Source organism: Ictalurus furcatus, chromosome 10 (assembly GCF_023375685.1).
Source record: "Ictalurus furcatus strain D&B chromosome 10, Billie_1.0, whole genome shotgun sequence".
NCBI classification, from domain to species: Eukaryota; Metazoa; Chordata; class Actinopteri; order Siluriformes; family Ictaluridae; genus Ictalurus; species Ictalurus furcatus.
The window spans coordinates 19823508-19850308 of NC_071264.1; the positions used below are offsets into that span (position 1 = coordinate 19823508).

A 26801-nucleotide genomic window follows, 5' to 3' on the forward strand; every position below is an offset into this window, starting at 1 on the left:
TTTGTTACAAAACATGAACAGGCTGTTTAGAACAACAACATTACAGGGTTTTTTTTCTAAATGAATAGGAGATCATTGTTACGAGGGGTTGATTTCTCCTTTTTTGGTGATCTGTCCTCTGTCTGTCTGTCCGATGATTGAGAAAAGAAGGGAAATAAATAGCGTGAGGTCAAAAACTGATTAAACAGGTGGAAAGTCCATGAAAGATGAAACAGAAACAAAATTCAGAAAATTCTATCAGTCTCTAAATGATGTGTATAATCTTATAATAATCTAATATGCATATATCATCATATCCATAATGCATGGATCATTATTTATAACACATATGCATATATTCATATTTATAATAAAAAAAATTGCAATTCCTTTTTTTTTTTTTAAAAAAAACATCGTTATTAATCGTCCACGGGTTACAGTTGATTGAAATATAATTGCTTTTCATCACATGCGGGTTTTATTCGCCAACTGTGGAGCTAAAGCAGTAATGTACAGTATTCATGTGCATATTCAGTTACTAACTCTCTCTCTCTCTCTCTCACACACACACACACACACACACACACACACACACGGGTTACAGACAAGGCCACGCCTCAGAGTGTGTTTTCATTATCCTAAAGGTACCGGTCCTAACGGCGGCCATTTTGAAAACTAAAATAATCATAATAAGTCTAATCAGTGTTTTAATTCTGTTCTTAGTTTAGCATCTAAATACAGAAATGCATTCTGGGTAATTTAGTGAATACATTGGTATGATCCAAAATAGGAGGTGCCCAAGAGAGAGAATGCGTTAGAACAGGAAGTGAAATGAAATAAAGAGTAGAATGGTTTATTCCAAAAAAAGTTCTGTGGCCTACGGGCCGTGTATCATCTCTCCCGATAAAGCACCTTCAATATGAAGATGAATACACACACACACACACACACGCACGCACGCACGCACAAACACACACACGCACACATAATAAAACATGTCCTAGCACTAGATGGATGGAAGGATTTTTCTCCTCGTCAGTTTTATCTGTTCAGAGTTCAGAGCGAATGGAGTTCATTTATTTATTTCATCTCCTCCATCTTTAGTGTCCATCACACACCAGAAGTGACACGGCTCAGAAAAAGGGGGCGTGTCCCACCTGACCGTATCGCAAAACAAATTCAAATCACACATGCAGACTGGAGTTTTGTTAAAAATAAAAACAAACAAACTATAAAATAATTGTAAAAGTACAGAAAGTGTACGTCCAAAATCAAACCCTATTCACTACATAGGGCACTATTTGGGGAGTGAGCCACTCTGCAGTCCCGTTCTCAGGGCGTATTGAAGATCATCTTGTGCACTCAGGAAATCCCACAATGCACTGTGAGACATGAGTGTCCAAAGGAAGGAAGGCAGGTTACCCATAATGCACCGTGGCGTGTCAAGGGAATAGGAAGTAGGGCAGGGTTTCAGACACAGGGAAAGTCATGAGGCACCGCGAGCTATTTTTTTCTGATTGGTCAGGCTTCCAGGGGTTTCTGCACTCTCATTGGTAAGCTCTGGATTTAGCCCCGCCCCCTTTTTCCTGTCTCACACCTGCACAGGTAGCGTTTGGTTCATCTGCAGTCTCATGTCCTGAATGCTGCTGAGGATCTTCTTCTGGTGTCCAGCGAGTGTCACACCTATCCTTAAAAGATCCCTGTACACACACACGTACACACACACACACACACACATATTAGCTTAAACAGATTAATATTAATAAAGTATGAAACTTTGTCATGATGATGTCATAGTGGGCGTTACAACAGTTGACCAATCAGCAGCTTTGGTTCAACTCCCACTCATTACAATGACTTTTCTTTCTTTCTTTCTTTGATTATCTCACTTTCTGTCTCTTTATTCTTTCCTTTATTCAAGTCATTTCTTTTCTTTAATTTTTTGGGTGTTAAAAGAATCTTTATTTCTTTACTGTTTTTTAAATGTCATATTTACTTCTTTCTCATTGTTGCTTTCTTTCTTTCTTTCTTTCTTTCTTTCTTCTTTCATCTTTGTGTTGAACACAAAATGTTATTTATTACAGTTAAATACAACCTCAGGGATATTTTTTGTTAAAAGGTTTGTGTGTGTGTGTGTGTGTGTGTGTGTGTGTGTGAACAGTGACAGGTGAAATACAGTTTTAAGGTTAAGCAAACAGTGCTCAGTGAGAAAGGTGGGTGGGTGTGTGTGTGTGTGTGTGTGTGTGTGTGTGTGTGTGTGTGTGTTGCAGGGGGTTGGGAGTTGGGTGGGTGGTTATAGGGGCCAAGTTCAGACAGTTTTGGTTAATAATTACTCGCTTCATTCAGCTCTTTTGACCAGCTGCCATTTCACACACACACACACACACACAAGGTGCTCACTAGACACAATTATAGCATGCACATACAAAGATTGCTTGTATTAGCTTTCCTGGAAATCAGGTTTTCAACATACATATCCTCACACAAAGAAAGAAAGAGAAAGTGTGTGTGTGTGTGTGTGTGTGTGTGTGTGTGTGTTTGCACTAAAGTACTGAGTAGGGAAAGCAGTGTGTGCACGAATGTGTGTCGCAGTGCGTTTGTAGTTGGTGATGAATTGGTTACTAAATTATCCAAAGTAAAAAACTCCACCTGCTTCCTGTGTAATCTAATCTGTGTTTGTTCAACACCAGAAACAGGTAAAACCACACACACACACACATACACACACACACACACACACACACACACTCTGTCCTTCACAGGAAGTGGAAGCTTTATATCTTGTGTTTAGTGTACACACTGCTGAGGGCGATGGTGATACCGTACACTCACATCAACATCACTTTCAGTTCCTTCCACTAATATTGGCACTCTTGGAAAATATGAGCAAAGAAGGCTGTGAAAAATTGTCTTTATTGTTTAACCTTTTGATCTTTTGTTCAAAATATTCACAAAAATACTCTGCTCTCATGGATATCAAACAATTGCTAACAAAACACAGGTTTATCAAAAAAAATCTTTGTTAAATATAGGTGTGCAACAATTATTGGCACCCTTTTAGTCAATATTTTGTGCTACCCCCCTTTGCCAAGATAACAGCTGAGTCTTCTCCTATAATGCCTGATGAGGTTGGAGAATACATGGCAAGGGATCTGAGAGCGTTCCTCCATTCAGGATCTCTCCAGATCCTTCAAACTTCAAGGTCCACGCTGGTGAACGCTCTTCTTCAGGTCACCCCACAGCTTTTCTATGGGTTTCGAGTCAGGGGACTGGGATGGCCATGGCAGGACCTTGATTTTGTGGTCAGTAAACCATTGTTGTGTTGACTTTGATGTATGTTTTGGATCACTGTCCTGCTGGAAGATCCAACTACGGCCCATTTTAAGCTTTCTGGCAGAGGCAGTCAGGTTTTCATTTAATATCTGTTGATATTTGATAGAGGCCATGATGCCATGTATCCTAACAAAATGTCCAGGTCCTCTGGCAGAAAAACAGCCCCAAAACATTAAAGAGCCTCCACTATATTTAACCGTGGCCATGAGGTACTTTTCCATATGGCTACCTCTCTGTGTGCGCCAAAACCACCTCTGGTGTTTATTACCAAAAAGCTCTATTTTGGTTTCATCTGACCATAGAACCCGATCCCATTTGAAGTTGCAGTAGTGTCTGGCAAACTGAAGATACTTGAGTTTGTTTTTGGATGAGAGTAGAGGCTTTTCTCTTGAAACCCTTCCAAACAACTTGTGGTGATGTAGGTGACTTCGGATTGTAGTTTTGGAGACTTTCTGACCCCAAGACACAACTAACTTCTGCAATTCTCCAGCTGTGATCCTTGGAGTTTGTTGGCCACTCAAACTATACTCTTCACAGTGCGTTGAGACATTATATACACACGTCCAATTCCAGGTTGATTCATAACATTTCCAGTTGACTGGAACGTCGTAATTATTACCCTGATGAAATAGTTTCTGCTATTTTCTTATAACTACTTCCATTTTGCGAAGCTCAACAACCTTTTGCCGCACATCACAGCTATATTCCTTGGTCTTACCCATTGTTATGAATGACTAAGGGAATTTGGCCTATGTGTTACCTCATATTTATACCCCTGTGAAACAGGAAGTCATGGATGAACAATTTCCTCTTCCTAGTCACCCAGGTGTACTAAAAAATGCCAATGGAAATATATTTCAAATATATTTTTCTCATATGAATTCATAAGGGTTCCAATAATTGTTGCACACCTATAATTAACAAATATATTTATTTTTGATAAACCTGTGTTTTGTTTGCTATTGTTTGATATCTATTAGAGCAGAGTATTTTTGTTAATTTTTTTAAACAAAAGATCAAAAGGTTAAACAATAAAGACAATTTTTCACAGCCTTCTTTGCTCATATTTACCAAGGATGCCAATATTAGTGGAGGGCACTGTATACGTGTGTGTGTGTGTGTGTGTGTGTGTGTGTGTGTGTGTGCGTGTGTGTGTGTAATAAAACATCATGTATCGCCCAATCAGCAATGTGCATACTTAACACGAGACATATAGCTTCCACTTCCTGTCTGCCGGGTAAGGGGGTGGTGCTTCCAGGGGGTCCGTTAATATCGGAGAGTTCAAAACACCTACACAACTGTCAATCATACACATGTCGATTGGTTCATCTGTGGTTTTATTGGAAAAAAAGGCTTTTGGTGTATTTTTGAGTGAGAACTCGTAGCAACACACCGTGTAATGTCAAATTACGGTGCTCCTACACAAAATACGTAACAGTCAGCGGGTCTGCATCATGATGACATCATCAACACGAGTTCAATACATCGTTAATGATAGAAATAATTCTCAAAATGAATCATCCTACTGATATCTCATTCTACACTCTCATCTGTATAGCAATCTTTGAAGCTCTTTAGGCTGTATTTTACAATAATAATAAAAAATAATAATTATTATTATTATGTGGTGATTAATGGTTAAAATAACATATATCTTTAATTATCATTGCCTCAGTAAATCACCCTGACTGAAAGTAAGTGTGTGTGTGTGTCCTGCCATTAGCAGTGGAGAAAAGGATAATAAACGGCGATCATTAGCAGAATTAGCAGCAGAGCGCCACCTGCCCGGTTGCCAGATTGATATAAATGAGCGTTTTAGATAAGTGCAGTTGTGATTAATGTGTGTTATTATCTGCAGTAATCATTTGTTGATCTTAAACAACCTCGTTCATTTCCGTTGGCCATGGGCATGACCTCTAATCGCTCCTTATCTGTTCACCATGTTGCTGAGGTTAGATGAGATATAGGTGCTTAATGAGTGTGTGATTTGGGACTCTTTATTTCAACTATAATGACTTCACAGTAGCTAATATGAAAATGGCTGACAGGATATGTAGCGTTTGGGACGGAGCCACAGGGCAGTTTCGAGTTTTATACCATGCCTGTGTGTCAGTTGCGTGAGAGACGTGTGATGTGATCGCTCAGTTTATGTGTGTTGTATGAGGATTTTTATTTCGATCCGGTCTATCCTGAGTTTTGCTTCTCAGCTGTGAATCATTCGTGGGTGTTTAGTGTGTCTTCTCTCTTTGCATGTTTGTTTGTGATGTTTAATTATGTCTTAGAGACAAGTCTGTCCTGTTTATCTTGTCTTCGGTTTCGTCCCTCTGGAGCTGATTGGATTTTTTTTTTTTTCGGTTGTATTTTATGTTCTACTGTTTCCTCGCTCCCTCTTTATCCTCACTACGTCTGGTTATTCTTCCTGTTTATCCTGTCTTCATGCTTCTGTCTGTCTCTCACTCTATATCTGTCTGTTAGCCTGCCTGTCTGTCTGTTTATCAAGCTGTCTGTGATTTGTGTATCTCTGTTTGTCTGTGTGTGTGTCTGTCTGTGTATGGGTTTATCTGTCTGTCTGTTTATTTATATGTCTATCTGTTATTCTCTTGAAATGCAATCTTTCATTCTTCCATTCATTAATTCACTCTATTTTGCTATCCCTATTTGTATTGTTTATCACGTGTGTGTAATTTTTTTTAGCGTTTATCGCGTGTGTATATTTTTACTGTTCACTCACTCGGATGTCATCTGGGCGACAAGGTCGAAGGAGGCAAAGCCGGCGTTCAGGAAGTTCTCTCTGTAGCGGCTCATTTTAATGGCATCCAGCCAATCGCTCACTGTGGTGAAGGTGGAGTAATCAGGAACACTGCGATCCAGCAGGGGCTGAGATGCTCTACACCACAGACAGACAGAGAGTGAGACAGAGAGACAGACAGACAGATAGAAAGACACACAGAGAGAGACAGAGAGAGTTACCTCCTCACAGTCACTCAAAGATGATGTCATGATCAGGTGTTCTTTATCTGGTTCTGTTCTCAGTGGCTCTGTTTTGGTTTAGGTTATGTTCTTTTCTTTATCTGGTTCTGTTCTCATTTTGCTTCTGGTTCTGTTGTTTTTCTGGTTGTATTCTGTTCTGGTTCTGTTCTGGTTTTGCTTCTGGCTCTGTTACACTGTATTCTGTCCACCACTCTGTTCTGGTTCTGTTCTTCTGTTTTGCTCTGATTTTGGTTCTGTTGTTTTTCTGGTTGTATTCTGTTCTGGTTCTGTTCTGGTGTGAAACGTCATGTACTGATGTTCTATTTAGTGCAAAATCATTAATGTGTGATTTGAGACCACTGTTATGATTCTCTCGGAGCCGGGTGAAACCAAGTTTAAACTCGGCTCTGATATCTGCACTCTGAGGTTCTGACGGCTCTCGGCTGCTGTGTGTGGAGCTCAGGGCCTCAGTGGGATTTTTAATAACGCAGCGTGATGAAGACGAGGGCAGTGAGGTCATGCCGAGAGCAAAGAGCTCCCTGTGTTCTGTCTCTACGCTCCGCTGAGGCCCGTCTGCTCCTGACAGCCTTCAATTAATTAACAATTAAGAACCGAGGAGGAAAAACACTATGAGCAATGACACAGAGGTTCCATTCAGCAGGAGAACAGCAGATGGACGGAGGAATGACTTTAATAAGCTCCTGGTGTTCCTCAGTTAAAACCCTGAGCTTATTATCCTAAGAATCTGATGTTCTCCTGTAATCCTCACTCTAATGTTCTCCTGTAACCCTTACACTGAGGTTCTCCTCTAACCCTCACTCTAATCTTCTCCTCTAACCTTCACTCTAATCTTCTCCTCTAACCCTCACTCTAATCTTCTCCTTTAACCCTCACTCTAATGTTCTCCTGTAACCCTTACACTGAGGTTCTCCTGTGACCCTCACTCTAATGTTCTCCTGTAACCCTTACACTGAGGTTCTCCTCTAACCCTCACTCTAATCTTCTCCTCTAACCCTCTCTCTAATCTTCTCCTCTAACCTTCACTCTAATCTTCTCCTCTAACCCTCACTCAAATCTTCTCCTCTATCCCTCACTCTAATGTTCTCCTGTAACCCTTAGACTGAGGTTCTCCTCTAACCCTCACTCTAAAATTCTCCTCTAACTCTCACTCTAATCTTCTCCTCTAACCCTCACTCTAATGTTCTCCTCTAACTCTCACTCTAATCTTCTCCTCTAACCCTCACTCTAATGTTCTCCTGTAACTCTCACTCTAATGTTCTCCTCTAACCCTCACTCTAATCTTCTCCTCTAATCCTCATGCAAATGTTCTCCTCTAACCCTCACTCTAATGTTCTCCTCTAACTCTCACTCTAATCTTCTCCTCTAACCCTCACTCTAATGTTCTCCTGTAACTCTCACTCTAATGTTCTCCTCTAACCCTCACTCTAATCTTCTCCTCTAATCCTCACGCAAATGTTCTCCTCTAACCCTCACGCAGATGTTCTCTCTCTCTCTCTCTCTCTCTCTCTCTCTCAGGAGGACGTCTCCTCTCTGCTGGACTGTTCAAATCTTGTTAGCAGCTAATTAAAACCCATTCTCATCATGACACTGCCTTAATTTATCTAAGTACTCATCACTAATCTTCTCATACCATCACTGCAACGGCGTTCAGTCTGACCCGAGCATCAGAGTCGACCAAGATCTATTTCTATCCTACTATTTTTACTCTTGTTACTGATTAGCTAACAAACTAATGCTAGCTAGTGATTTACACCTGCTGTCTGTTGGCTTGATGTTAATTAATTATATGATGTATTGAGATATTCATTCTACTGTGGAGCCTTTAAAACTTCACTAGCCCTATATTCCATTATTTAGCATTAACTAGCACTAGTCAGCCAGCTATCAGTGACACTTTAAAAAGCTCAAATGAGAACAGCTGGTTAACAATTATACAAGCATTCATAAAAGTGAACAATACATTTTGTATTTATTACAATATTATCATAAACAATGCAAAACATTGCAACATACTGGTATAAATCTATAAAAGCACCCAAGTGTTGAGCAATTACTTTATTTTATTTAATACGTAATATTATTCAAACATAGTGACCAACTAGCTAAGTGCCAATCTAGCTAACTGGATATTTATGATTAGCTAACACACTACAGTATCCTGTTTTTAACACTAGCTACTGTTTATAAAAGCAACCTAATATAACCTAGCTAGCCTTGGAAAACAGCGAGGCTGCTATATTTTTTGTAAAAGAACACAACAGCAGCTAATGCTGAGTTAGCGATTAGCAGCACAGTGATGCAGCAGAACATCACAGAATGATTTGTTCCTATTAATTTCCTCCAGATCAATGCAGTGCCACTGAGACTCACTTGCTTCATGAGACCTCATAATTTCATATTTCATATGTCACACAAATTACGCCCTAACATTTTATGCTAATCACGTTTAGCTTAAATAGATAAAGCACTGACAGAATCAGCAGGAGGTTATTGTCGTTAACGGCTAAACAACCAATCACCAGCAGAGTGGCTGACGAAATCACTGATGATCTAAATCTGTAGTGTTATAAAAGAGCAAAGATTGTGTAAAAACCTGATTCTGTCCACTTTTTTTTTTTTTTTTTTTTTTTTACTGTTGTTTATTTAAATTCTAAAATTGAGTCAAATTGAACTGTTTTGAAATTTGACATGAATCACATTCACAGAATTAACCAATAGGAAAACAGCTTTAAACCTTCTAAGGAATGGCCTAACACCAATAATGATCCAAAATGGTACATTCCTTCAAATCATAATAATGCTAGCAATAATCTTCTGCACTTTCTTTTTGCAACTTCCTGATGTTTGTCATCTGTAGACTTCTCTATAATCTGCTTTTCAGCCAATCAGAACGCAGGAGTGTATGATGCGATTCTTACCCGCACGGCGTGTTGGCCACCACTTTGAGACTGGCGGCGTTACGGATTAATTTGTCGAGTGTGTTGACGATCTGGGAGAACTTGGGTCGGAGATTCCTCTCTTTAACCCAGCAGTCCAGCATTAACTGGTGCAGAGCTGTGGGACAGTCCATGGGCGGAGGCAAGCGATAGTCCTGTTCCACTGCGTTAATGACCTGTACCAGGTGAGAGTCATCACATTAACACTCACTGTATTCTCCTCAACAACACTGTGATGCATGTCTGCGCTGCAATCCACAAATTTCAACCTGAATGAGAGTGAGACAAACTTACGTCCTGGTTGCTCATGTCCCAATATGGCCGCTCACCATATGACATCACTTCCCACATGACGATTCCGTAGCTCCACACATCGCTCGCCGAAGTGAACTTCCTGTACGCAATCGCTTCTGGAGCCGTCCAGCGAATCGGAATTTTGCCTCCCTACAGGTAAATATAAACAGTGTTACACAGTGACAGTTGGGGTGTTCAAGTCATGTCAGAAAGACAGTATTTACGCGTTGAACGCACACGAACGCCACCAGAAAGTCGTAATTACGAGCGGGAATCTCTGGCTTTTCTTTGAGCTCGGAGTTTCCAAGTTGGGGGTGTGTCAGTAAGAAAACATGGTGGAATCAACGGGTGCAACGTTTGTTGAAATTGAACGTTTACTCGTCTCAGAAGCTGATTTCAGTTATAATGTTTGCTTTTGTATTTACAATAAAACAAGCTAATTGCCTACACAAAATACGACAACACTGTACAATTATGATATAATATCCGACAATAAAGTTTACAGTGGCTTCATAAATTGATTAAAAACATTAAAAAGCAAAACACACCTGATGTGCATTCTTTGTTCTTTATTTTCTAGAAGCAGAGTTAAAAATCCTTGCTGTTTTTTTTTTTTTGCACTTAATGAAGAGAAGGTACACCGCCATCTTGCTCCGACCAAAAAGACTTGAACGCACTTGACATCGTAGTTACGACTTCCCAACTCGTAAATACGAACTTCCCAGGAGGATTGAAATGTACAGAGTGTATCTGTGTGTGTGTGTGTGTGTGTGTGTGTGTGTGTGTGTACCAGAGAGCTGGTGTAGGTCGGGTCATTGGGGTCATCCTCCAGGAAGCGAGACAGGCCGAAGTCGGACACTTTACACACCAGGTTGCTGTTGACCAGGATGTTACGAGCAGCAAGGTCACGATGTACGTAGTTCATATCACACAGGTACTTCATCCCGCTCGCTATTCCGCGCAGCATTCCGACCAGCTGGATCACCGTAAACTGACCATCATTCAGCTATAGGGAGGAGGAGAGGGGGATGAATAGATCAATAAAAAGATAAATAAACAGACAGATACTCACTTATGATGAAAAGGACACAGGTGTACTGAGAGAGAGAGAGAGAGAGAGATAAATGAATGTGAATATGTAAAAGCTGGGAGACAAATATACACATTGAAGCTAAACAAGAAACAGGGACAGATAGAGAGACAGACAAAGGGAGAGAGAGACAGGGACAGATATATAGTAAACAGATATATAGCGAGATGGAGAAAGAAAAAGGGATTGACACGGGCAGATAGACTGCATGTTTGTAGAGTGTGTACACCATGTATATATTGACGTATAGTGTGTATAGTGTGTGTATGTAGTGTTTATAGTCTGTGTATGTAGTGTTTATAGTGTATGTGTATGTGTTACCCGTAGAAATGAGTCGAGTGCTCCGTTCTCCATGAACTCGGTGAGGATCATGACGGGCCGGCTCTTGGTGACCACGCCTTCCAGCCGGATAATGTTTGGGTGGTCGAACTGTCCCATGATGCTCGCCTCACTCAGGAAGTCTCGCCTCTGCCGGTCTGTGTAGCCCACCTTCAGCGTCTTAATGGCCACGATGATCTCCCTCCGCCCAGGGAGCTTCAGACGACCCCTACACACTTCACCAAACTCCCCTAGAGAAGGAGAAAGAGAGGGAGACAAGTGGAGGATAGACAGGACAGGGAGAGTCACCGGTTAGATACGAGGAACCAGGGAGAAGGAAGTTTGGAGTGGAAAGTGCATAAGTTGGGAGTGGGTAGTGCAAAAGCAGAGAGTACGTAGTGCAAAAGTAGGAGCAGGCAGTGCACAATGAGGGAGCAGGAAGTACACAAGTAGGAAGCATGTGAAGGGTAGTATAGCTAAACTAAGAACGGAAAAGATAAATCCTGGGCACAGAGGTAAAAAAAGAAGGGGAAATGGGGAAAGTAGTGTGCTAGACTTTGAAGGCGGGAGTGAGGGAATTCTGACAGCGCAGAGGGGACAGGAGTTTGGGACGGCTGGGCGGTTTGTACATGTGGTCTAGTGAGAAAGTGTGAAATTCAGGTGGGTTGAGAAAAGCATGGAGGAAAGTCACTACAAGCTGAAATGTGACACTCCAGGCTTTAACAGCAAGTATAAATCAGAGTGAGACGATGAAATTAGGTAGAAAGGAGTAAAGCTGAATCGGGACACTGCAGGTCGCACTGAATATAACAGCAGAGTTAATCAGAGTTGATATGTGTGGGGAAGGTTCCTAAAAGCTGAATTGTAACACTGCAGGTGTAAACAGTGGGCTAGACCTTAAAGGTTTGGTGAATGAGTATGAATTAGCCTGGCATGTGGTGCTAGCTTGTTATGATGTACCTGCACCGATGACTTCCTCGATCTTCACACAGGAGACGTCGATCTCTTTCGCAAACTCGCGCACGGCCTCGTTCGGGTCCTCGTAGGTGAAGGGGTCAATGTACACCTTCGCACCGGCGCTCACTATCGGGGATTCAACAGTGACAAATAAACGCATAAACTACAAGTCCATCACTCAAAAAAGAAAAATATTATTCAAATATTACAAAAAAAACCCTGCATTATTATTATTATTATTATTATTATTATTATTATTATTGTTATTATGAGGTTATCAGTAGAAGCTTACTGTATTGCTGTAGTTTCTCGGTGTACTCAGACTCTGAGCCGTTCCTCTGTTTCCTGTGTGAAGAGCAGAGAATCTGTGAGTGTGTGTGTGAGTGTGTGAGTGTGTGAGTGTGTGAGTGTGTGAGTGTGTGAGTGTGTGAGTGTGTGTGTGAGTGTGTGTGTGTGAGTCTGTGAGTGAGTGTGTGTGTCTGTGTGTGTGTGTCTGTGTGTGTCTGTGTGTGTCTGTGTGTGTCTGTGTGTGTCTGTGTGTGTGTGAGTGTGTGTGTGTGTGTGTGTGTGTGTGATAAAACATTACTGTGTGATGATGGGTTCTTTATGAAGCATATAAATTCGCTGCGCTGGATCAACACACTTCACTGCCGACAACATCATTGAGATCACGGAGCAGAGATACAGTCAGTGATATTAACCTGTCTGTCTGCCTGGCTGTCTGTCTATCTGTCTGTCTGTCTTTTTATCCACTGAACTGGCTGACATTCCACCACACAAAATAGACATTTGGGATGGAGCGTTTGGGACGGAACCCAGTGGGGAGGTTGGGGTGGGTTAAGGGGTGTGTGTGTTGAAGTTCTATGTTAATGTGATTCCTTTGTTGTCAAACCAGGGCAGGAATACCCACTGCTAATTTGCATAGCATTTGCAATTCAAATGATTTCAGGCAGAGGTGCAAAGACTTTCAGATACAATTTATACATGGAAACGTTCAAGCTGTTCTGTCCCGATCCACATGATCAAGTGAGCAACTTTTTATCCAGGAATCAAACAGCTATTCAGTCCAAAAGTCCTTGATAGTGCACTCAGTAGTGCACATCTCGGGAATAGTGACTCACACTTCTGACGGACACATGGCAACATGGCCTGGAATGACAAACCTGACCGGCCTAACCACACACATTGACACTAACACAAATTTGGGTGTGCTCTAAATCCACACCTGTGAGGATGAAGGCCTCTAAGAATGAAAAGTGGAGTTCTTACTTGAGGCAGACGATGGAGATGGCAACCACGGCAATGATGAAGACCAGACCGGCTGTTGCAGAACCCACGATCAGAGGGAGCTGTTCCTGCAGAGACTTCTCTGGGTCCACTGAGAGACAGACAGGGAGGAGACGGACAGACAGAAACAGAGAAAGAGAAAGTTTGTTTGTCTGTTTGTGCATGCGCGCATGTGTGTGTGTGTGTGGATGGCGTGTGGGTGTATAGCCGATGTGTCAGTCCTTGTGCACCTTGGCGGTTGGTGCTCAAGTGTGTTGGGTTGCTATAGCGACCATATCCAGCCACCGTCCTGGCTCGGACCTGCACCACATACGCCGTCGCTGCCTTCAGCCCCTCGATCCGTGCTGAGCTGCGCTGAGCCGTCATAGTGTGTGGGATCGCCTCTCCCTGATCCTACACACACACACACATACACACATCATCAGTTACTTCAGACAGGGAATCATAATGTTGAGACATTACTGATTCAACTTTATTCCAAATGATTCGACATGACTGTGTGATTCACTCACCTTCTCATGATACTTAATTTCATAATCCAAAATGATTCCATTTGGTTTGTCTGGTGGAAGCCAGGAGAGGCTCATGGTGCTCGCCGACGCCCCCATTAGGTGCACTGTGGGCACTGCAGATGGAGCTGGACAGAAAAAAAAAATTACCAATGAAAAAACCATTCAATTCAACATTCATGTAAAAACTGGAGCAACACTGCACACGAATAAAAATTATTTAGTGCAATGTGTTGAGTTCAAATGCTCAGGAGAGTTGCAAATGATTCAGTATAATCCAATGATTCAATCAAGTATGATTCCACAGGATTTAACATGACAATACATGAATTCGTTATGAACAAACTGATTCATCCTATTCAAATACAGGCGAACACGATTCACCTGGAACAAAAACAATCCCTTTTAAACACAAACACATGCCCTTTAAACAACACACACACACACACACACACACACACACACACACACACACACACACAGACTGCTCAGATTTGGGATTAGTAGAAAGGCTTAGTGTGTGTGTGTGTGTGTGTGTGTGTGTGTGTTTAATTGGAGAAAATGGGTTCTGAAATCCCTCGTGTGAAGACACACAAATGACAAACTGTAAGACTCAGTTCACACCCTTTACACACACACACACACACACACACACACACACTGAGCTCTTATCCAGTCATTCCTCTACTGTTCACACTGCTCTGGGTTTCGCACACTATCTGTCTTTTCTCCTCTCCCATTTCTCTCTCTCTTTCCTTATGACTTGTTCTCTCTTTTTTCTCTTTCTCTCTTTTCCTTTGCTTCATTCTCTTCTCTCTCATATTTCCCTTTTCTGCTCTCTTGCATTTCTTTTGTTATTACCCTTCTCTTAATCCCCACATCTCTCTGCCTGTCTTTCTCTCTCTGCTGTCTCTCCCACTCTCTCTGTCTAATCCGCAGATCTTTAATCATGTGTCTCTTCTGTCTATTTCTTTGTCACCCCCCCTTTAACCTCACCCCCCCTCCCCCATTAGAGGACAATGCTCCATGTGGGGACTCTTCCCTCACCCCGGGATGCTCCTGGGGGGTAAAGATGGCCGCCACAGATTAGCGCTGCTCTGTTTGCTGTTCTTCTTACAGGCTCGGTTCAGCCGTGTGAATATTCAGTGGCGGCCGCGTGAGAATAACAATCAGAAATAATCTCAAACACAAACACACTAAAGTCTCTGCAACCCCCCAAAAATCGAAACCAAACCCCCGGCCTTCAACACACACACTATGGTGTGATACGGTTTCTGTGTTTGCACCATCCCAAACCACATTAACCCTCATAAGAACACTTCTATTGCTTATTAACTCACATTTGGGACACAGCCCATCCCATAACTCTGTGTGTGATTTACTGGAACTGTTTTCATGACATGATCCAGTTAACAATTAAGAGAGAGAGACAGGTAGAGAGAGAAAGACAGAGACAGAAATACAGAGAGACATAGTCTCTCAGAAACAGAGAGAGAGAGAGAGAGAGAGACAGACAGACAACAAGAGATAGAGAAACAGATAGATAGAGAGACAGAGACAAAGACAGAGAGGGAGAAAGAGAATGAGAGAGAGAGATAGACAGATAGATAGATAGATAGAGAAGGAGAAAGAGAATGACAGAGAAAGAGACAAATATAATGAGACAGAGACAAACAGATATACAGGGAGAGAGAGACAGATTGTGAGACAGAGACAGACTAGCAAACAGAGAGACAGACAGAAAGACACAGAAAGAGGGAATAACAGAAAGATAGACAGACACATAGTCAGACAGACAGAGAGGATGGACACACACACACACACACACACACACGCGTCTCTCTCTCACCAGCTTGGTTGGTGGTGATGTTGACGGAGGTGTAGTGTGGTGGATGTGGACTCTTATTGGACACTCCGTTGACTGCTTGGATCTCAAAGCTGTACTGTGTGTGTGCCTGCAGGTTCCTGATGGCCACACGCCGCTCCGTCAGTCCCAGGTGTCGTGGCGACACGTCCACATTATCGTCACAGCGTGTACACGCTCCACGCTCTGTCACACACTTCTTACAGATGACGTTGTAGAGGAGATCATCACGGCCGCCCAGCTCCTTCGGCTCGCTCCACTCCAACACCAGAGACGTCTCATTCACGTTAGAGATCACGCTACGGGGAGCAGACGGCACCGCTGTGAGAGATAAATGATTATTATTATTATTACTAGTATTATTATTGTTATTATTATTATGTAAAATAAGAAAACATTCAAATTAAATTAAGTATTATTAAATGAATCCCACTCAGTAAATAAAGGCATGCAACATAAACAATTATAGCTTGAAGCAGATTAAATCAGTGTGTGTGTGTGTGTGTGTGTGTGTGTGTGTGTGTGTGAGTGAGACTGAACTGTACACACATCACACTGTGTGACTGAGAGATGAAAGTAAGCCTAATTTTCACCTTTGACCTTTCAACACACACACACACACACACACACACACACACACACACTCAGTGATGTACACACTGAACGTGTGTACTGAGCATCTCACTCTCACTTATAGAGAGTGAGAATTAATCTGTCCAACTGTCCTGCACTCGTTTATCAGCTGTGTTTGACTCACAGAGCAGAGAGAAAGACAGACAGACAGAGACAGAGAGACAGATAAAGGCAGGTAGACAGAGAACGAGGTAGATAAACAGACAAGGAGACAGATAGTAAGACAGAGACAGACACAGAGAAAAACAGACAGGGAGAGAAACAGACATATGGAGAGATAGAAATAGAGAGATAGAGAGAGAGACAGTTAGACCAAGAGAAAGACAGACACATAAATAGACAGACAGGGAGACAGACAGATAAACAGACAGAGGAACATATGTTCAGGGAATACAGAGTGTCAGTGTGTGTGTGATGCTGAAGCGGGTTGTGCTGATCCTCTATTGTGTTACTGACTTTTATGGCTGCATTCATACTACTTAAGTGTGTGTGTGTGTGAGAGAGAGAGAGGGAGAGAAAATAAGCACTCGGCTAATTAACTTTTAGTATAGGAGACTTATAAATCTTCCACAGTGTGAATCCACCACATGGCTTTTGGTATGTGTGTGTGTGTGTGTGTGTGCTCACCAGTGCAGGCCGTGTCAGGTGTGTCACTGTCGGCTCTGTAAAATCCATTCCTGCAGCTACAGCTGGACGAAGCGGGTGAAATGGAGCGACTGTTTGGAGGACATGGGGTACACGGCCCTTCACCCTGTTTCCACTTAAACAGACCAGGACTGCATGCTACACACACACACACACACACACACACACACACACACAGAGTTAACAAACATGCAACAATTGCACATGATCTAACGACAACAAAACTGCTTCATCTGTGCACTACAGGTGGCATTGTGTGTGTGTGTGTGTGTGTGTGTGTGTGTGTGTGTGTGTGTGCATGTCTGTAGGTGTGCGTGACAGTTGCGTTCTCAGCAGAACATTTCTCAGTCGTCCTCAGAAACCTGAATGTTCATGGTTTTTTGCTGTATAGTAGCGGTGATTTTTTTTAGCAACCGTGTTTACGAGCTTCTGATAAAGCCGCTTTTATCTTTATCTATCTTTGTCTGCTTCTGAAGAAACGCCGCTGCACACTTGAGTCCAAAAGTCTGCTCTAAAACTCAAAATGAATGATAACACGCACCTCACAACAGACAGAAAGTCTTTAATGAACCTGACTGTGTATGAAATTAGCATAAAACTCCAGTGATAGTAAAAGCTAGCATGATTAGCTGTGCCTGTTAGCATTATTCAGAGCACACAGTGCTAATACAGACTATAAGGCAGGAATATATTCTATATTACTGTGGTATTAGACAGTGTGAGGAACATTTCTAAGTGATTAAACACTTCTCAGTAGTGGACTTTTATATTAGCACAAAGCTCCATTAGCACTAAAGGCTAATTACATTAACTAGTGTCTACAAAACGGTGTGTGAGTTTTTAACACCTCTCGTCTGTGATCTCGGACTTTTGGACCCGACGGAACAATACATTAGCACAAATTCCTAAACCCCATTAGTGTTTAAAGTTAACAGTGTTAGCGCTGCTCCTGTTTGTTCATCCATTAATCAGAGCTTCAAGCAGCTTCAAGGCTTAGAGTTAACACACTTCCTACTGACTGACTCCGAGTTCCTGCCGCTTTTATTTCTCCAGAGTTACAGCATGGAAAAATCGAATAAAAAAAAAAAAACACTGAAGATGATAAAAATGGAGGTTTTTTTTTTTTTTGCCTGAAACTAAGCTAAGTGTTTTCCACAAGTTATTTTTCATTTCATCCAGCTGCACTGATATAACACCTCATATCTCATAGAGAGAGACATAAAGAGTGACACAGAGAGAAAGAAAGAGAGACAGATATGCAGAGAGACATAGAGAGAGAGAGAGACAGACAGACTGATATACAGAGAGACAGATGGATAGAGAGAGAGCGAGGCAGACAGATATACAGAGAGACAAATAGATATACAGAAACAGACAGAAATTCAAACAGACAGAGAGACAGACAGTCAGAGAGAGAGAGACAGTCAGAGAGAGAGAGACAGTCAGAGAGAGAGACAGAGAGAGTAACAGTCTGAGAGAGAGAGACAGGGAGAGACAGTCAGAGAGAAACAGACAGAGAGACAGTCAGAGAGAGAGAGACAGTCAGAGAGAGAGACAGTCAGAGAGAAACAGACAGAGAGAGACAGACAGAGAGAGAGACAGCCAGAGAGAGAGAGATAAACAGAGAGAGAGAGACAGTCAGAGAGAGAGACAGTCAGAGAGAGAGACAGTCAGAGAGAAACAGACAGAGAGACAGTCAGAGAGAGACAGACAGAGAGACAGCCAGAGAGAGAGAGAGAAACAGAGAGAGAGAGACAGGCAGAGAGAGACAGACAGAGAGAGAGAGAGAGAGACAGACAGAGAGAAAGAGACAGACAGCCAGAGAGACAGACAGTCAGAGAGAGAGACAGCCAGAGAGACAGAGAGTCAGAGAGAGAGACAGCCAGAGAGACAGAGAGTCAGAGAGAGAGACAGCCAGAGAGACAGAGAGTCAGAGAGAGAGACAGCCAGAGAGACAGACAGTCAGAGAGAGAGACAGCCAGAGAGACAGAGAGTCAGAGAGAGAGACAGCCAGAGAGACAGAGAGTCAGAGAGAGAGACAGCCAGAGAGACAGAGAGTCAGAGAGAGAGATAGTCAGAGAGACAGAGAGTCAGAGAGAGAGACAGCCAGAGAGACAGAGAGTCAGAGAGAGAGACAGCCAGAGAGACAGAGAGTCAGAGAGAGAGACAGCCAGAGAGACAGAGAGTCAGAGAGAGAGACAGCCAGAGAGACAGAGAGTCAGAGAGAGAGACAGCCAGAGAGACAGAGAGTCAGAGAGAGAGACAGCCAGAGAGACAGAGAGTCAGAGAGAGAGATAGTCAGAGAGACAGAGAGTCAGAGAGAGAGACAGCCAGAGAGACAGAGAGTCAGAGAGAGAGACAGCCAGAGAGACAGAGAGTCAGAGAGAGAGATAGTCAGAGAGACAGAGAGTCAGAGAGAGAGACAGCCAGAGAGACAGAGAGTCAGAGAGAGAGACAGCCAGAGAGACAGAGAGTCAGAGAGAGAGACAGCCAGAGAGACAGAGAGTCAGAGAGAGAGACAGCCAGAGAGACAGAGAGTCAGAGAGAGAGACAGCCAGAGAGACAGAGAGTCAGAGAGAGAGATAGTCAGAGAGACAGAGAGTCAGAGAGAGAGACAGCCAGAGAGACAGAGAGTCAGAGAGAGAGATAGTCAGAGAGACAGAGAGTCAGAGAGAGAGACAGCCAGAGAGACAGAGAGTCAGAGAGAGAGACAGCCAGAGAGACAGAGAGTCAGAGAGAGAGATAGTCAGAGAGACAGAGAGTCAGAGAGAGAGACAGCCAGAGAGACAGAGAGTCAGAGAGAGAGACAGTCAGAGAGACAGAGAGTCAGAGAGAGAGACAGTCAGAGAGACAGAGAGTCAGAGAGAGAGACAGCCAGAGAGACAGAGAGTCAGAGAGAGAGACAGCCAGAGAGACAGAGAGTCAGAGAGAGAGACAGCCAGAGAGACAGAGAGTCAGAGAGAGAGATAGTCAGAGAGACAGAGAGTCAGAGAGAGAGACAGCCAGAGAGACAGAGAGTCAGAGAGAGAGACAGCCAGAGAGACAGAGAGTCAGAGAGAGAGACAGCCAGAGAGACAGAGAGTCAGAGAGAGAGACAGCCAGAGAGACAGACAGTCAGAGAGAAAGACAGTCGGAGAGAGAGACAGTCAGAGAGAAAGTGTAAAATTTCCTGTTTGCTTCTAATAACAGTTGACACTAGCAGTGAAGTAAAGTAAAGAATGAAAAAACAATCAGATGGATTTATTATTCATGGAAAGGTTATTGTTGCTCAGTCGAGTGTTAACATGACTCAAAATTAACATGTGAATGAGCGAGCAACAGTGAGATAAGCAGAGATGGAGTGAGAGAGACAGATTTATTCCTCTTTTCCTTTCCGGTTGTTTGATTAGTGAGAGTTTATCAGCTCCAGTCTCCGGCCGGTTTCACCTTCAGCTGCTCCGAGAGAATAAATGAGGTTTTAAACACAGAGCTGCAGTCCACGCTAATGTTCCCTCACTGCATTAACCCACATGTAGTGTGCGCCACTTAGCATTACCTTCACGTAGACTGCTTTAGAGCAATTTATTTTCTCTTCATGTCAGTGTCAGTGTGATTTTTTCCACTGCACTTTTAAAAACAGGAGCTAAAAGTTTAAAAACAGGAAGTAAAAGAACCAGACGTTTATTTCCCGCTAACTTGTAAGATATCTGAAGTGGTTATCATGACAACAGTAAAAGCAAATGCAACAACATTAAGTGGAAAAAGATCTCGTAATGAAAAGATGAAAAACAAGACCAAAAAACAAAAAACCACAGTGACAACATTAAAAGGTTAATAAATTCACACAATTGGTGACAAAACAACTAAGAGCTACAGTGTAATAATGTTGACAATGTGGTAAACACCTCTATGAAGATGCATTACGTCAGTCCCTCCAGGATTTCACGATTCTGCGATCAAAATCAAGCAAACTCTTAGCCGCACAACAAAAATCCTATATGGACTGTTCCGTAAAACGTGAAAAAAGTGGAATACAGAGTTTAAGAACTTGAACTTTTTCAAATAAAACAGCACAAACCTGACTATTATGTCTTTTATAGTCAGTGTTTGTCTGCATAACCAATCAGCACTGAACATCACTTCTAGCTCCTCCCCTAAATGCCATCCCTAAGAGATAGGGAGTTTTTAGGACACAGGTCAAGTGTTTAAGATGCAGCCCAGGACACGCTCCGCTGGCGTGCCCTTGTGATCGAGTTCAAATTGTTTTTGCGTTTTCAAGTCAATGGAGACGTTTTCGGAAACTCAAAACCAATCGAACGGAAAATATCAGAATACGTGCGAGACTGTTTTTAAATCACGATATAATAAACACTTACTAAAGCGGGTCATTTTGACCTGAACGGAGGAATAAGGGTTAACGCTTGAGCGGATCATTTCCACGCCGTCTCTCCCTCTGACCTTTCGAGTACCCGTGGTTTGAACTTCACCGCACTTACGTTCACCTCAATGTGATTTCCATCAGCCCTTTTTCACGTCTCCTTTTTCATCTTCTCGCGTTCCCCTCTCTGTCGTTTACTTATTCATTCCCTCGTTCCGCTCGGATTGAGGTTAAATATCTGAGTCTCCTTTGCAGACCAGAAAAACCAGCTCAAAACCTCAAGGTGCCATGACGCGATGTGGACCGATAAGACAGATCTGCACCGTTAGAATACGGTTTAGGGTGTAAGGCGACACTCGATTATCAGTTATAAGATTTACAGCAACACTTCAGAATTCCTGTATTAACCCTAACTCTACATAGGAGCCCTCGGTCTGAATGAAGCACAACCTTCTGAAAACTTGTGTGTGTTGAATATTGTTCTGTCGTTATCTGTAAAGCTATTACCTTGGCACTGTGTTTCTTTAGTGGCGGGTTCAAATCCGGCCATGCAGGTGCAGGAACCGACAGGAACCATCCACTCCCCGTCTCCGTTACAGTAGAGCTTCAGGGGGACCGAGAGCTCCACAGCATTAGGGACACACGTCCCTGGGGCGATCACCAGAGACGTGGCCTCAGCTCCCGTTGCCGTCTCAGGGAACACAGCGAAGTTGGCAATGCTGGTGGAACACTTTTTATAAAACACCCTTACGGAGATCAGAGACATGCAGGCTCCCAGGTCCTGGAACGCCAAATAGAATCCGTTCTTAGAGAGCGGTCCGAAGCTGCGGAACTTGGTGTTGACGCGTCCTGACTCCAGTTCTGAGAAGCTCTCGTCCGGGGCGATGGTGTCCACTTTGACGTACGGGTTTTCCATCCAGAAGGGGCTGGTGGAGGTGGCCGAGTCGGAGTCAGACTCGTAGTAGAAGAGATTAAAAGTCTCTTTGCAGGAGCCGGGAATGTTGGGAATGCTGTTACAGTCCCGCACGGTGAACTTCAGCTCCACGTACACGCGCAGCACATCCTTCCGCGGGATAAAGTCGCTGCGCAGCCAGTTGTTCTGGTTCAGCTCACGGACGTTACACACCTGGTACGTCCTGATCGGGTTCATGGCATCGTCGTAGCCGCTCACTTCCTCCCACTGAGAGACAGACAGACAGACAGACACAGGGAGAGAGTGAGACAGCACTAATATTTTAAGCACATTCCTCATGTCTGAAACAGTGCCCACTTATTATTCATTACACGCAGCAGTGCTTTATGGGTAATACTCTATCTACATCTCTACTGCATGACGGAATGAAGGAGAGACAGACAGAAAGACAGATACACTATCAGAGAGAGAGAGAGAGAGCGAGAGAGAGGTAGACAGATTGATACAGAAAGATATACAGACACAGAGAGACTGATAGAGATAGAGACAAGCATAGAGAGTCAGCAAGACAGACAGATATAGAGAAAGACAGCCACATAGACAGATACTGTCACTGTCCTGCCAGTAACAAGAAATCTGCACTAAATATTTTTACGAACTACATACCATTGCTATTATTTATTATATATTACAATTGTTCCACTCGCTTTAACGCACCCTGGTCTGCATCCAGCTGCTATTTCTACCTCCACTACAACGTCAATTACAACCGAGCCTCCTATTTCGGCTTATAGTGCAATATTTGTGTATTAGGTGCAATATTCGGATAGTAGGATAGTAACTGGGCTGTGCTGTCTGAGATGTGTGTGTTGAATGACACCAAGAAAAATTCCTAATACATGTAAATGTGTATGGCGAATAAAATGATTCTGATCTGTATTCTGACATACGGATAGACTCTTACCCCTGTCTCAGGATGTGAGGTCCATGCCAGCTCTGTTGTGGCCCATTTGGTGTCCATTAACGTTTCTGTAAACAAACAACAAACACACAAACTCATTACTATGCATAAAGCAGTGGCGGCTCACTGGTTAAGGCTGTGTGTTACGGAACAGAAGGTTGGGGTTCAAGCCCCAGGACCATCATGCTGCCACTACTGGGCACTTGAACAGTGCACCTAACGTTTAATTCTGTATCATGGTTAACCCTACGTTCTGATCCCAACTTCCTGTGATGTATATGTGACAAATAAATTCTTTATGTTCTACAACTGCACACTCAAAATTATATGTGTGTGTGTGTGTTCTGTTCAGTGTGAGTCAGTGGGAAAACAGGAGAATGTTCAGGAGAGAGAATGGTGTGTGTGTGTGTGTGTGTGTGTGTGTGTGTGTGTGTTCCACATTTTTCTCTATTGTGAACACTTTGCTAGCGATGCTGAAAAACAGCAAAGCCATGCTAACTGTATTTTAGACAAGGAGGCAAAACACACACACACACACACACACACAATTAACAATACAATATGTTCATATTAAATTCACATATTTAAACTGTTGCCTTAAATATCATTGAATCATGTAATAAAGTTAAAGTTCGTTACTAGCTAATGTAGCTGGTTGTATGCTATGCATGATTTTACTGTTTGCTAGACTCAAACATGAATCAAACTTGTCATTAGAGCAGCTAGTCACTTAGCTTACTTACTAGTTAGTTAGCTAGTATTAGTCTGGCCTATATTGAGACACCTCGTAACCTCAATGAGGACATCAAGGGTCAAGTAACATCATGCTCTTCAAACAGGAAGTGCAGCTAGCTAATATAAGGTAATGGAAACCAGGTGAGCTTGTACCTAGCGTTTGTTAGCTAGAAAGTGAGAACATCGCACAGTGAATACATACACACACGGCTTTAAACTACCACTTCCCAGAATTCCTGATGTGGATTAACATTCCATTTCCATGTGTTTGTGTGTGCAACTTAAATGAGTGGAGTACACACTCATTATCAATCTTCTTTAGACATAAAGCAGAAAAATAAAACCTGCTGGCATGCACACACACACACACACACACACACACACACACACACACACATTCTTTCTAATCCGATAATGACAGAGCAGACCTAATAACAGAGAGAGTCAGAGTGTCCGACACACACACATACACAAACACACGCACACACTTTGCTTAAGGTTACAAACCTCTTAAAATATTTCTTTGTTCCAACAACCAACCCTCTTAAAGAAACTGTGTGTGTGTGTGTGTGTGTGTGTGTGTGTGTGTGTAAAAACAACATTATTAAGACTAGAAGAATTTTTACGGACCTAATGACTCCGCTTTAATGGCTGCCTCTGAGGCAGGTGAGATTAGTTCAAGATTTTTATCCAAATGTTTCACGAGCTTGGCTTTAGTTTCCGTGCCGAACAACAAACAAAAACACCCCAAACACCAAAACCAAATGCCACAAGCTAGACATACTAAAACCTCCAACACTAAACATGAAAACACCAGGCACCAAAACCGACCATTATACAGCGCATGTCAGAAATCAAACGGCAACTATGTATATGCTGAACATTAGAAATCAAACCAAACAGGAAACATGCCAATACTAAGTCCATGTCAAACACCACACATGAAGTATTCACTTTTACACGCCACACGTACAACACCAACCAATGTACATCAAACAATAACCATGAAAACGCCAACCACCAAAGCCAAGATTAATCGGCCGAGTATTTTTTTTCTGATTAATCGGTTTAAAAACAAAGTTTCTATTATATAATAGTAGTTATGCATTATTTATTATGGATGCACAAAAAAGCACTGATAATTAAACTACAGTCCTAAATTAATAATAAAATCTCACTTCCACTGGGTTCTGTTACTCACTGCCTTTAGGTATATTGTTTTACTTATATTTATTTTGATCGTACCGTTTTAATTTAACATTACAGATCTTACCCGTGCTCAAACCGCGTCTACATTGCGAGTGAGGAGCAACTCGGCCTCGTTACTGATAAATCGCTTCCGTTATAATAAACGACAGAAGTTACACTGCAAGCGTACAACTACAACGTATAATAACAACCATAAACTTATATTAAACCAAACCTTTTCACTCGCACCAGTTTCCCTAACCCCTTGCACACAGTGGAGCATTTTGGATATAAACATAAGTTCGTGCTCGTGCATCACTGCCGTGCTTCCGTGCTACACAAGCTCCGCTTTGCCAATCTTCTTCATGGCATTTAATACATAATACTCCCCTGCCTTAGAGGACTTGAGTAGCACACTTTTTTCCTCTGTCACTTGACGATTACGCCTCTGTCTGATGGTGATTGAAGTCATGCTGGGCACAAAAGGTAACGTTGACATGAACGGTAAACTGAAGCAATTCATTTTCATTGACTCTGGGTTTTCTGCTAAAGCTAGTGGCATCACATTACGTGCGTTTGATGTCATGTGCTTTCGTCTGGGAAACGGCTTATACGTCTGGTTAGTAAAAAAAAAACCTGCCAGAGTTCCATTTGAGATGATATTACCCTTCTAAAATGCATACACTAGACGGAAGAGCACACACAGCTTTGGTCTGTACTCTCCGATGCATGTTTTCAGAACAGACGTAACACAGTGAGTAAATGTACTCCATGCCATGTGCAGAACAACTAATCGATAATGAGATTAGTTAGAGATTTTATCGGTTATATCTATCCACTAGACATAAACATGCCTCTAATAGAACCCAACACATTACCAGTAGAGACCAACAAGGACCATTATAGTTTCAATACAAAATCAACTGTATTTTAATTGTATTGATTAAAATCAATACAATTCCCATTACAACCATTAAAACCATTAGAATTTCTGTAATGGTTTCTATTGCTTTTTTTTCAGAAGGGTACAAATGAAATACTCAACACTACACACCAAATATCAAACCCCAACCAAATGGCAATAAATGCTAATCATCATATGCTTAAAGCTGCATGTTCCATGTCAAACCACCACCTTGAAAATACTATAAAAGTGTTGCAAATAAATGAAATCTTAAAACACCAAACAGAAAATACCAAACAAACCCCACAAACATTCCATTTCAAATCCACATCAAGCATTAAAAACCTACATGTTGCATGTTAAGTGTAAATTATGGACATGATTTTACACTAAAAATCAAATCCCACCCTGTTCACTGCACCGTGCACAATTCGGAGAGTTTGCCATTTTATAGTCTTGAATGAAAGCACAGTGTTTAATACCAACAAAACCATGACATCCCATAATGCACTGTGATAGATTAGCGTCTAGATAACGTATGTAGCAGGTACAGATTACCCATAATGTACTTCACTGTTTCTATGGAAACATATACAGTAGCTAGACACTGAGATCTAAACTCTGGAGTCTGTCTCCATGTCCTCATTGAGCTTTATGACAATTAAATTAGTGCTTGTCATCCTTACTGACACACACACACACACACACACACACACACACACTTTATTAAATGCTGATAACTCCAGCGCTCACTGCGACTTTGCCTTTTTTATTCTTTGCTTAATTGATTTTATTCCCTCCGTCTCTCCGGTGCTTTGTTGTGACATTGCAAAGAGACAGAGCAAAGAGACCCCCCCACACACACACACACAGGCATGCACACACTCGAGCAGTGTTTGGCCACACT

The 26801-nt window shown here is 42.3% G+C and overlaps 1 protein-coding gene across 2 annotated transcripts in view; it reads right to left on the bottom strand.

Moving 5' to 3' along the window:
- Nucleotides 1–26801, bottom strand: part of LOC128613497 (ephrin type-B receptor 3-like) — a 47820-nt gene that overhangs the window by 174 nt on the left and 20845 nt on the right. Inside the window, exons 2-16 of one of the 2 annotated variants that reach the window (XM_053634320.1) lie at nucleotides 23071–23135; nucleotides 21701–22373; nucleotides 16819–16974; nucleotides 15544–15879; nucleotides 13698–13822; nucleotides 13416–13578; nucleotides 13168–13276; nucleotides 12191–12243; nucleotides 11902–12024; nucleotides 10945–11192; nucleotides 10324–10539; nucleotides 9534–9683; nucleotides 9222–9415; nucleotides 6044–6199; nucleotides 1–1679 (exon numbers count right to left, since the gene is read on the bottom strand). The exon at nucleotides 1–1679 is cut by the window's left edge and continues 174 nt beyond it. In XM_053634320.1, coding sequence (XP_053490295.1) covers nucleotides 1571–1679; nucleotides 6044–6199; nucleotides 9222–9415; nucleotides 9534–9683; nucleotides 10324–10539; nucleotides 10945–11192; nucleotides 11902–12024; nucleotides 12191–12243; nucleotides 13168–13276; nucleotides 13416–13578; nucleotides 13698–13822; nucleotides 15544–15879; nucleotides 16819–16974; nucleotides 21701–22373; nucleotides 23071–23135 — 2876 coding nt within the window. In that variant the 3' untranslated portion in view covers nucleotides 1–1570. Of the gene's footprint in view, nucleotides 1680–6043; nucleotides 6200–9221; nucleotides 9416–9533; nucleotides 9684–10323; nucleotides 10540–10944; nucleotides 11193–11901; nucleotides 12037–12190; nucleotides 12244–13167; nucleotides 13277–13415; nucleotides 13579–13697; nucleotides 13823–15543; nucleotides 15880–16818; nucleotides 16975–21700; nucleotides 22374–23070; nucleotides 23136–26801 lie in introns of both variants that reach the window. The other variant, XM_053634318.1, reaches the window with a different exon arrangement.